The sequence below is a fragment of the Eleutherodactylus coqui genome, chromosome 5 (genome assembly GCF_035609145.1).
Source record: "Eleutherodactylus coqui strain aEleCoq1 chromosome 5, aEleCoq1.hap1, whole genome shotgun sequence".
NCBI lineage: Eukaryota > Metazoa > Chordata > Amphibia > Anura > Eleutherodactylidae > Eleutherodactylus > Eleutherodactylus coqui.
The window spans coordinates 85,053,949-85,066,908 of record NC_089841.1 but is presented as its reverse complement, the minus strand read 5'-3'; the positions used below and the strand labels follow the sequence as shown (position 1 = coordinate 85,066,908).

General features: G+C 40.2%; 1 protein-coding gene across 1 annotated transcript in view; it reads right to left on the bottom strand.

The window, feature by feature from the left end:
* Positions 1-12,960, bottom strand: part of SHISAL2B (shisa like 2B) — an 89,782-nt gene that overhangs the window by 18,213 nt on the left and 58,609 nt on the right. The window contains exon 2 of the mRNA XM_066601873.1: positions 11,978-12,129. Within this exon, the coding sequence (XP_066457970.1) occupies positions 11,978-12,129 (152 nt within the window). The remainder of the gene's footprint in view (positions 1-11,977; positions 12,130-12,960) is intronic.

Sequence of the window (12,960 nt, the reverse complement as noted above, 5' to 3'; positions counted from 1 at the left end):
GTGTGTCACCAATATACATTAAATGGGGTACTGCTAGGGAAAAGTGATATGGAAAAAGACCTGGGGGTACTAGTGGATTGTAGACTAAACTGGAGTAATCAATGCCAGTCAGCTGCTGCAAAAGCTAATAAAGTCTTGGGGTGCATTAAAAAAGGTATAGGGGTGAAGGACGAGAACATTATTCTTCACTATATAAGGCACTTGTCAGGCCTCACATGGAATATTGTGTACAGTTCTGGACACCGGTGCTCAGGAAAGATGTAGCAGTGCTTGAGGGGGTTCAAAGATGGGCAACTAAATTAATAAACGGAATGAGAGGACTGGAGTACCCAGAGAGGCTATCCAAATTGGGATTATTTACCCTGGAAAAAAAGACGGTTGAGGGGCGACCAAATAACTATGTATAAATACATGAGGAGACAATACAAGGATCTCTCCCATGATCTGTTCATACCCAGGATCAGGACTGTAACAAGAGGGCATCCTCTATGTCTAGAGGAAAGAAGGTTTCATGCCCAACACAGAAGGGGGTTCTTTATTGTAAGAGCAGTGAGACTGCCTGAGGACGTGGTGATGGCAAAATCGATAGAGGAGTTTGAGAGGGGACTAGATGTATTTTTAGAGCGCTATAATATTACGGGATAAAGGCATTAACCCGTTCCCGCTGCAGGGCGTAAGTTTACGTCCTGGCAGCCTGGTACTTCCCGCAACAGGGCGTAAACTTACGTCCTGGAGATAGTGCGGGATCACATAAGATCCCGCGCTATCCCGCAGCGGGAGTCGGCTGTCAGTCACAGCCGGCATCTCGCTGCAACAGCGGGGGGGGGGGGGGGGGGGCATCGGAGATACGACCCCCGCTGTTAACCCCATCTACTTAGATCGCGGCAGGGAAAGAGTTCACAGAGGGAGCACGGCTCCCTCTGTGTCTCCAGCCGGAACTCGCGATGTCATCGCGACAGCCCGGCCTGTCACCATGGCAACAGGACGCCAGACACTGGCGTCCTGTATTGCCTATGCCTATAATCGCTGTACAAGCGATAAGGCATGGCAGAGCAGTAGCTCTGCCATGCCTTATACCAGCGATCATCAGGGCAGTGGTTAAAGTCCCTCAGAGGGACACAAACAGTGTAAAAAAAACAAAGATTGAAAAAAGAATTTAAAAAAATATAAAAAAAGAGTAAAAAAATCCCATTTTTTAATGCTTTTTCTCAGATTAGCATAAAAAAAGGTAAAAAAAAATTAAAATCCCACATATTTGGTATTGTCGCGTCCATAACGACGCGTACAATAAGTTGCACATGCTTTTGACTGTGCACGGAAAAAAACGCTAAAAAAAACCGTAAAAAAACTGAGGCAAAATGCTAATTTTTAGCATTTTGCCTCACTAAAAACGCAATAAAAGTGATCAAAAAAGCCGTATGCACCCCAAAATGGTACCAATAAAATCTACAGCTTGTCTCGCAAAAAATAAGCCCTCATAGAGTGCCGTACATCAAAAAATAAAAAAGTTACAGGACTTTGAATGCAGCAATTTAGAAGAAAAAAAAAGATTACCCAGAAAAAGGGTTTTTATTGCAGAAAAGTGGGAAAACCTAAAAAAAATGTAAGAATTTTGGTATCGTTGTAACCGTACCGACCCGCAGAAAAAATGGAATGTCTCATTTATGCTGCATGAGTACCGCTGTTAAAAAAAAAAAAAAAAAAAATCTATGGCAGAATTGATGCGTTTTCTCTCCCTGCTATCATTAAAAAAAAAAAAAAAGTTTTACAATAAAGTCTATGTACCCAAAAGTGGCACCGATAAAAACTACAGTTCGCCACGCAAAAAACAAGCCCTCATACGGCCGCGTCGACGGAAAAATAAAAAAGTTATGACTTTTGATAAACGGAGAAGAAAATCCGCCAAAAATTGTTGCGTCCTTAAGCCCAAAATAGGCCATGTCATGAAGGGGTTAAAGAAGCAGAGGGGTTGTTGATCCGGAGATGTTCTGACTGATGGACTTGAAGTCAGGAAGGAACTGTTCTCTGAAGGAATTTCCCCCCCAAAATGGGAAAAATTGGCTCCTGCCTCATTGCTTTTTTTGCCTTCCTCTGGATCAACGCAGGGGATTGCAATTGGGCTGAACTGGATAGACATTTGTCTTTTTTAAGCCTAGCATACTATGTTACTGTGTTAACAAATTAGCAGATTTCAAGCACTTAGCTATCTTCCACAGAACCTTTGGAATGACTAGAATATCAGAGTGCATGCACAGCCACCCTGCCATTCATTCTAGGAAATTGGGACCCCCTGTTCTGGTGATGAGTGGGGATTCTAGCGGTCTCATCCTCACCTATCTATAATTTTTCACCTATCGAGTGGATGGATGAAAGCTTGAAAAAACATCAACTACTGGAATAACCCTTTAAGTGTGGACACATCTGTAGCTGCTTGTACAAAGCTTCTAAATTTGATCTGTTTGTCTAGCCCTAAACTGACGCTTCTACTTGGTGACAAATCTTAGCAGTACACTATATGCATGGTCTGTAGAGATGTTTTAGGGCTCCTTTGGATTTTTTCTGTATAAAATCAAAGTTTATTTTAGTTCAACGTCCCACAAAAACCTCCTACCGCTAAATGTTGTAGCCACATATGGTCTGTAGTACCTATACATGTCTGCACTTTAGGATATCAATATCTTGTGTTGCGTGGCAACTCTAAAAGCACTATAGAGGTTCTGCATTATGTGCAGCGCGGCATCTTCGAGTGCTGTAAGAGCAAATGTATGCCGAACAATGGGCTGTTAGCATCTGACTTTTCTATGTCATAGAAATAACCTGAAGATGAACCTAACTTTTATATGGCAGAACTATCAATGTGGTTGGGTAGAAACTGTGAAATATGAATGCTGTATTGGATGATAACATTTCCAAGTGTCATACTGAAGCTCCTATTAGAAAGTATGGTGCAATGCAGTGTAGCGATTCTTCCAAGTTGGAGAAATGTTAAGTTGTAATAAAAGTCCATTCCTTATTCTCTACTATATGGTAATATAAGATGTGTAATTTATACATCATATACTGTATTATATATGTGATATACAGATAAATGGTAGCCACTGGAGGTAATTGCTTTCCACCTTCTCACCTGAAAAAGGGTTTATAGTCTTATGTAAATAAGGGTTACTCCTTTGTCAGAATATGTGCAGTTTGAGAATGACAAAATGACTGAGATAGTTAAGATAAAGTTTAACTTGGCTGTGTTTAGCTCACAAACACAAGATCCGTGGTGCACAGCCACATACAGCTAACTAAACAGCAATTTCCTTATCCAAAACATAACGTACAGCAGCTACCACCCATCTGAAGTGCCCATGGGTCGATGAAGGAAACATAGTAGAGGCCTTCAGAGAGTCTCGGTGGTACGGGACAGGGTACCCCTAGTGGAGGGGTACTGGGTGACGGGAACAATTTCTCCCCATGGGTTCACTGCAGAAAGGTTACTGGTGGTTAAGTCACGTACCATTGAGAATAGATGAAGTATATCTCAATGCCATCTTGCTCTGAACGAAATTTATGTATTTTTTCGACTATGACTATGGTCATGTTGGCCAATTAGGAGTTCTCTCTCTCCTCATAGCGAGCGGTTTTGAAATGCTTTAACAGTTCTGAACAATTCAATAAACTCTTGTCTGAGAATAACTTCTCTTATGTGGCGCGTGACGCACTTACAATTCAATTATGAAGCAGAGGCTAGGATTTATCTCTTTGGAGTTTTTGGCCTTCCTCTGGATCAACATTGGGGGCTAATAGACTGAACTAGATGGACATAGGTATTTTTTCGGCCTTACATACTATGTGACTATCGTCATGCTGGGCCATTGACAGTCTCCTGTTCAATCCTAATCAGATAGTCGCAGCAAGACATAATGTTTAGTTTTCTCTTCTGCAGCCTGCTCGGAGAGCAGCAGTGAACCGTAGGCCGATATTCTCTGGGTGGTTCCATGAGCTAGGTTCCCCACAGCTCTGTCCTAGTACAGGTTAGGTAGGGACGAGAGATCACCATACAGCAGCTTACTCCCTACAGTTCAATTACTCTCTTTGACACGCTCACATCCTATATAGAAAACTGCCTACTTCCATGTGGCCATCTCAGCCAATGAAAATTAAGGCAATAGAACTGGTGTAGAGAACAAAAAGAAAACATGTTCTGTTCCTTTACCCCTAGAATTTGCTGTCAATCGATATAATATATACTTAACACAAACTTTTCAACAGGCTGTTATCTACCCCGTACCCCCACTACACAACAACCAGGCTTCTGTAAACCAGAGATGAGCATCTCCCAGGCTTTAATAAGCCAGGGGAATTTTACTAAGACCGGTGTTTCAAATGCAAGTCTTAATATAATTTCCGCCAGCGTTTGAAATGCCTAATATATGAAGAGGTGCATGCCTCTTCATATATTTATCGCATTTCAGCTCCTCTATGTGCTGACACAGAAACCTAGGAGCTGGTGTAGATTTCTGTTTTTGGAGTAAATTATGCCTAAATGTGTCAGTCTGAGGTGACCACAACCCCTTTTTTTTGAAGCAAAAGATACTGAAATAAAAAATTTTAGGACTGTCCGTTCACAGTGTCTTACATTGCAATCTCTTATGCCCTGGCAAAGAGTTCACTAGCCTCACCTGAGCTGATTGGGGATCAAGGGAAAATCTCATAATTGGTCAGAAGAAGGAATGATGTGTCCCACTACCAAGCTTAACCTACCCATTATTCCCATAAAAATCGAGAGGCACTTCCACAAAGGTGCAGTAAACCAGGTGTGCTGAGCAAAACCCTACTTTCCTGATTTTTCATCTCCCCCAGCTTCACCATCTTGGTAAAACATCCAGTATTTTCCCTGCTGAGGTCTTATACCTTGTATAATGAAATGTTTTGCAACTTTCCAATATACTTTGTGCTTCAATTTCTCACAATTTTCAGATGACTATTTCATGAATAAAAACAGTCTTGTTAATATTTCAGCATGTATTCTACAATGTGCGGTTTTACTGCAAGTCATCAAAGTTTGAAAATAGCAGATTTGCCCGCAAAACAACATAGCCATTCACTTTGAAAAACACTGATTTGCAGTAAGACCAAGTATTAGCACGTTTTTCAGCCACCCTGTCATCACTGCTGTATGTGTGGATCTTAGAGGCTGAAAACTCTTCCTGATGATGTGGTCCTCCCATAGCTAAGAGTTAAATACAACTGTATCCAATGTACACAATATTTGGCAGGCTAAATATATCAGAAAACACACATATATGTGACATATATTTATTCATATGTCGGGTTTTTTTCGTGGCAATTGCCCTGTATAAAAATTCCCTATTGTGACCTCTACCCATCAGCCTGTGCCCTGTACGTCCATCTTTATAGTATACTATCCACTAGTATTATATTCCATTATTATATATATATGTTACAACATTATGCATAAGATTTAAATTATACACAATATTTTATATATTATGTTTCTATATATGAAAAGATTTTTAATTTTTATAATGATAATGAATTTTAATTAATTTCTAGAGATGAGTGAGTATACTCGCTAAAGGCAATTGCTCAAGTGAGCATTGCCTTTAGCGAGTACCTGCCCGCTCGAGACTGAAGGTTCGGGTGCCGGCGCGGGGGAGCGGTGAGTTGCGGCAGTGAGCAGAGGGGAGCGGGGGAGGGGGGGGGAGAGGGGGAGAGAGAGATCTCCCCTCCGTTCCTCCCCGCTCTCCCCCGCAGCTCCCTGCCCGCCGGCACCCGAACCTTCAGTCTCGAGTGGGCAGGTACTCGCGAAAGGCAATGCTCGCTCGAGCCATTGCCTTTAGCGAGTATACTCGCTCATCTCTATTTATTTCATAATCTTAATAATGCATATTTATTGATGCTGTACAATGTCTTTTTTTAAGTTAAGTGTTTTGTATCATTAGAAAAATTGGAATGTTTTCTCTGATTGAACACCTTTTTGACCCTCCTGCTATTCCATCCATTGGAGGGTTTGGAATGCAGTGTGCGGTCCACGGACTATAGGTGGAACGCAACGTGCATTCCACCTGGAATATGCGTCACAAGAGGCGTGCCTCGTTAGGAGGAGCTCGTCAGATGACTGCCGCGATGATGTAGCCTGTCTCTGCCCACTACAATGGTGCTGCTGAACGCTGGCTACTGAACAAGTAATGCAAATTTTATTATACATATATGCATCTGTTGTATTATGTTTTACTGTTGGCTTGAGGAAGGTGCCTTTTGTGAGCACTGAAACGCGTTGCCAGTATTGTCCATATTCAATATTGGAATAAAGGACTGATCTTATATCCATGTTGGTTGATTCTTTTACAACACAGGAGTCGACACTTCTAGGAGGGGGCTTTTGCTGGTCATACCCCCCTCCTCCTGAGTAAGTGCCATTCTTATACCTATGTCTTTCTTCCTGGACAAATATTTTTCGTCACTGCTGCATAATCTTGAAGCGCAGAATAACTTTTTTTCTAACAGTGATTTAGGAATTAAGACAACTAGAGAATCTCTCATAGATGATGGAAGTATACCTGTATGCAATGATGTATTGAAAAGTGTTAAGATTCGAAATGTGGCAGAAGGATATCTTGATAACATTTAAAAAATTCATTTGGAAGACCATCCAGCCCAAGCGGCTTCTCATTAGGAAGTGTTACTACTGCATCCTTTAGTTCATTTAGTATCAAAGGAGCATCTAAAATTGCTCTTTGATCATCAGAAAAAAATTGACAGCTATACCCAAACTAGATACTCATAAATGTCTTCATGATCTACACTTTATTTAGAAGCATACAGGTTCTTAAAATAAAGAAAAAGTATCCAAAATGTCATCCTACTTTGGAACCAAGTAGTTATCAGGCCTTCTCAATGCTGCTACATAAGATATTGATTCCTGTGCTTTAATTATAAGAGCCAAAAAATGTCCCCCTTCCTCAAAATACTTCAGCTTCATAAAAATACGCTCATTTTTGGTGATACCTCTCACATGTTCTACAAGATAGGATGGTGCCTCTTTCCAATTACTTTCCTCCTGATTAGTGGGAAAATGTATATACGCTTGCACTGCTTCTAAGAGTCATCGCTGAAGGGTCAAAATAGCTTCCTGAGATTTAGACTTATATAAACTAATCTTTTGTTTATAATAACCACATATATAAGTCTTCATAGCACCCCACATTACGGACGCTGAAGAGGAACCAATATTAATATGAAAAAATTCCCGTAAAATCTCTTCTGTTCTAGCATTACCATCAAGCAAATTTAACCAGAAGAAATTTTACTTCCAAACCCCCAATTATTTATGGTTATCAACAAATGAAGTAGGGAGTGATCAGATACAGTTTGCAGTAGATAATCTGCAAACATAAGGGAGCATAGATGGAGTACCTATCAGGATATCTATTTTGGAAAGTGTATTATGTGAACTAGAATAGCAAAAGTATTGTTGGACTTTCTCAGGCTCCACAAAAATCACAAAGACTTACTTCTACTAATAAGCATGCAAAAACATTTGGATAAGAAGAAGCCACCATAGGACCCTCATTAAATCTATTCATAAACGGATCCGAGCAATTGTTAAAAATCACCTAGGATTAATGCAGGAACAGCAGCAAATATAGCCATAAATTCCCTCACCTTTTTAATACATTCACTGGAGTGCAGAGGGCGACATATTGCCACTATAAAATAATTCTTATGTACAATAGTACATCTTAGACACACAAATATTCCCTGGGAATCTATAATGGAGAATTCACATCTAAAAAGAATAGGTTTGTGAATCGATACACTTACTCGACGTGAATAACTCAAGTACACAGAATGAAAAGAATGGGCCCAAGAAGAATGGTGAAGTAAATGTATATCTTGTTAAATGAGTCTCTAATAGATAAACAATAGCCAGTTGAAATTGCTGAATAGATAAAAAACATAACGTATATTTTAGACTTATCCCCCATATCATGCACATTCCAGGAAATTACATTAACCTCCTGAACCATGGTAAATGATATTCATTGTCAAGTCTCTTTCCCATTTACATAATTTGACAGGATGGTTACATTGCATACTAGAGGAGAGGTAAAAAATAAAAAAATACAGAAAAAAAAACACAACACACCCAACCCTAAACATATAACCCATATTCCCCATTGCACTGATCACCTAGGTATAATCACATTGGCCTAAAAAAAACCAATAATACAATACGATCACCGCAAAGTAAGGAGCAGTACACAGGAACCTCCTATCCATCCAAATAATCTCATTTCAAGCGGTTATATAATCCATCAATAGGAAGGATACGTGTTACTATAATATAAATATAATTCATGTTATCAAGCCAGGAGGCATCATTCTTGGAATGATCAAAAAAAAGTTTCCTCCTGCATCCCAACTAAGCTAGATATGAAAAAGTAAAAAAAGTTTTTGTACTGCGCCTCGTGATAATCAATTATTTTGTTATTGATAAATAGAATAGTGTTTAAAAAAAGAATTGGACTTACCCGGTGTCTAGTGGGGTTCCTATATCAGGAACTTCACACTAGCACCTCTGAGTCCAAGTTCGCCTTGTTTTGTTGGTGGGGATCTTCCAGTATCCCGTCCTTATCCAGGCTTCGGAGAGCTGCTGGGGAACGTATGCCCACTATAACTTAGTGGGCATATCGAAAGACAATTTCCCAAGTAAAAAATAAATAATAAAAAAGATTCTCCGCGCTCGTTTAGTAAGGGAGAGGAGGTACCCCAAATGCTAAATAGCAAAATAGATTTGTAAAAAGTCAGACCATTAGCAACGTGTTTCAACGCTCACTTGCGGTACCTTCTCTCCCTTACCCAACGAGCGCGGAGAATCTTTTTTATTATTTTATTTTTTACTGCTTCTAGACTCCTCCACTCTCCCACAGCAAAAAAAACGTGGCGCAGTAGAACCAGTGGACTAATGAGCGGCAAGACAATTAACACAGCAAAAACAGAAGCACAGCTTCAGAGAGGGTATCAAACCAGAGTGGTAAGTAAGAGTTACCACCTGTGCTCACATCATATACTAAGCCGCACCCTGGCTCATTTTTGGTATATTTAATGTCAGTTTCTGGGGTAAATTATACAGAAGTCTGTTGGTCCAGGGTGGCCACACTGCTCCCAACAATCCTTGAGCACTTTTTAGAAGAGTTCAAAAAGGCGAAAAGACTCAAATTTTTGCACAAGTCCCTGCTTTTGCAAAAATTTGTGCATTTTTTTACTCTAGAAAGTGACATAAAACCCTTTTAAAAATGTGCCTCAATCTCTTTAGATTTCAGAAAAATTAATTTCTCCAGTCACTTGGGACTTCAATGGGGACTTTGATCACGCTCAGTTATGCTGATTTATTTATGGAGTGATTTGAATCCCTTTTCGTTTACAATATAGCTTTTATGAAAACAATAAGGTAAAATACTGACATTATATTGATGACCTTCTGTTCATCTAGAAACAGACTGAGGAATCCTTTAAGGCCCATTTACACTGAAAGATAATCGCTCAAACGACAGTATGAGTGACAGTTTTGAGCAATCATCTTTGCATAACTAAGTAGCTGATTAGCTACTTAAGAGTTAATGCAGGTGGAGAGGGATACCACTGCGTTAGCTCTGAGAACAAAGCAGCTGTTTTGTATATGTAAACAGCTGCATTGTTCTCTGAGTTTTCAGCTTGTGTCCCGCTGAAAACTGCCAGTGGGATACCAGCTGAAAAAATAATATCTGCACCGCCCACTGAGAAAATCAGCGTGCGGCACTGATAACAGTCATAGGGGATTTCTAGCTTGCTAGAAATCCCTGATGAACGAATAGTGCACGAAAAGTGCACGATGGCCGCACGTTTAGACACAACAGTTATCGCTCAAATGAAGGCTTTTGACCAAATTTTGAGCGATAATCGTTGTATCTAAATGGGCCTTTTTTTCTATTTGTTAGTTATTTGAATGACAACACTCGGGGACTTGTCTTCACTCCCACTTCCTCCAGGGACAGGATAGCAGTTCCTGATCCAAAGTTAATGGCTGAGGGACCCAACATCCATGCAAAAACTTTTTTTTCTTAATCAATTTAGATAGTTTTCTCAGCTTCTCCAGTGTACACCACCAAAATGAATAATAAACACCCCTTATTGTCAGTTTAGAAGGAAAAGATTACATTTTTGCAAAAATGAATACTTCGTTTCACAAGGTAAACCTTTTGGGAAAAGTTTAGAGAGAAAGATTATCCCACACCTTCGATCAGGGCTGCTTTCCAACGAAACTATAAACTGACACAAGCAGAATGCCTGGTAGATAAAAAATGTCTCCTGGAATTAAGGATAGTAATAGTAACTCTATCACCACTTTTGATAGAGACCATAAGGAGATAAGGAAGATCCTGTCCAAGCACTGGAGTATTTTGCCAATCAATGCAGCAGCTGGATGAACCAATTACAGGTATTGCATTGGATCATCCAGCACTGCATTGATTGGCTGAGCAGCAGTCGATGAACCAATTACAGCCATCGCTTCCTGGAGGCGGGATTTATGAATCCAGTAACTAGGAAGTGATGTTGTACAAACACTGAGGACTGCAGGAAGCGCGGCGCAACTATGAGGAGGAGCAAACAGAGCTTATTTTTGGGGTAGCGCTTATTTTTAAAGCCTCCTCGAAAAGCAGGCTAAGGCTTATTTTCAGAGTTGGTCTTATTCTTGGGGAAACAGTATAAACTTAAATGTTTATATTAATAATCCTTTTTTCTTTTAGAAGCAGTGGGCATCAGGTTACTAGGGCATCCTGGGGCAGAACTTTAACCTGCTAGTTGCATCATCCGGTGGCATCGGCAGGACGGCTGGAAGCCTCCGAACATTTCCTGTAGCAGGCGCCAGGTTGCCACAGCAACCCTGACACCATGCACTCCCTCCTGTCACATCACAATGTGGTGATAGTAGAGAGCATTGAGATGCTTCCGGTTCTCAAGCCACAGTCCTGGCGTTTACAACGCTCTGAGGCATATGAACCTAAAGTATATGCTATCACTGCCATCATCTTCTGGGCAATTACCTTAAAAATTGAAGTTTTTCCTGCCCCTTTTACTTTTTTACCCCTTTATGTATGAATTTTATATGAATCCTTTGATCCGTGTTTACATTAAAGAATGGATATGTTGATTTTGGTACAAAAATATACATCATTTTAGAATATAAATTGGTTATACAACCTTTACTATTGAATGAGTCATCAGTATATGAATTTTAGCATGAATTATATTTTATTATACATATTACATTTTTGATGTAATGACATAAAATGGATTATGTTTTCATTTATTTGGTCATCCGCTGCTAATAAATTAATTGTGATGATGTCATCATGCTCCACCTTTGGACCATGACCTTGTGCTATGCTTTTAGAAATAGTTGTCACTCTTGCACTTTAAACATGCCTGAGGAAGGCCCCAATTTGGAGGTGAAACATGTAGCAAGTTCCATTTTATTCTGCTATTTAGCATTTGAATATCAAATAAACACTGCTGTTAATTTCACAAAGTGGTATTTTTGCCAACATGGTTGTTTCGGCAGCAGCTGCTGTCCTTTGGAGTCCAAGTCCGGCATTCCCACCACACGGCTTACTGGACTTAAAGGATTTGCTGCTAACATCTTGGTGCCAGATACCACAGGACACATCCAGAGGTCTTGTGCTAAGATTTCTAATATGGTCCCAGCTTATGGCCAATGAAAAGAAAATGTGTACAAACCCTTTAAGAACGATGTATGTAAAGTAGGTAGCAATAATGAGAGAAATGACTAGTATGCCATATTTTGAAATTGTAGTTATTTTATATGAGATGTATCACAGATTGGCATATCTTGCAATTTAAAATAAATTAAGCAAGTAACCTTTTTGCAATTGAGGGTATTTGTATGTACCTGGATTAAACATACCTCGATGTGATGATCCGGAATGCTGTAGTTCCAAACCAGTCTCTATCCTCTGTGGTTTTGTGTAGAGAAATAAATAGCAGAGTACACACACGCTGACAACAAATGCTAGTAAAACCAATGCTGCAATCGCCAGGCCAATGAGAGCTCCTATACTGCAAGAGAACACAGGAGACATTGCATTAGTGTGTAGTCCAAAAAAAAACTATTTAGAAGCGACCCTACAGGGAAAAACTTTTAAAGACCTTTTAGTGTATATTAACGCCTTCAACGCTGTAGCACTTCTTTCCTTTCCATGTTGGTGTATTTTTTTGCATGCGCAAATATGTACGTGTGAAGCCGGACTAACAGTAGCCTAACACCAATTTATTTGGGTTTAGGGATCAGGTGGTGGAAATCTCTTTTAACCTACAGTATTCTAATCCAGACAATGCAAAGAGCTATACAAGTCAGTACAAGTGGGCGCACATACTTATGACTAAGCCAGCAGGCTTTTATTTATGACTGGGCACTGGGAACATCTATTCTACAGAAAATACAATCAGCTTCCTTTCATTCATATACTTAAATCTGCAACAGCCAGCTGCTCCACCTGCTTCAGTTTTTGCTTTTTTCTCCTGCCTACTCAGTAGGTTCTCTTTAAAGGGAACCTGTCATCACTAGAGATGAGCGAACACCAAAATGTTCGGGTGTTCGTTATTCGAAACGAACTTCCCGCGATGTTCGAGGGTTCGTTTCGAATAACGAACCTCATTGAAGTCAATGGGCGACCAGAGCATTTTTGTATTTCGCCTCAAGTTCACAGGTCCCACTATTAAGCCACAATACCGGCAAGAGTGGGCCCCCCCCCCTCCCAACAACTTTTACTTCTGAAAAGCCCTCATTAGCATGGCATACCTTTGCTAAGCACCACACTACCTCCAACAAAGCACAATCACTGCCTGGATGACACTCCGCTGCCACTTCTCCTGGGTTACATGCTGCCC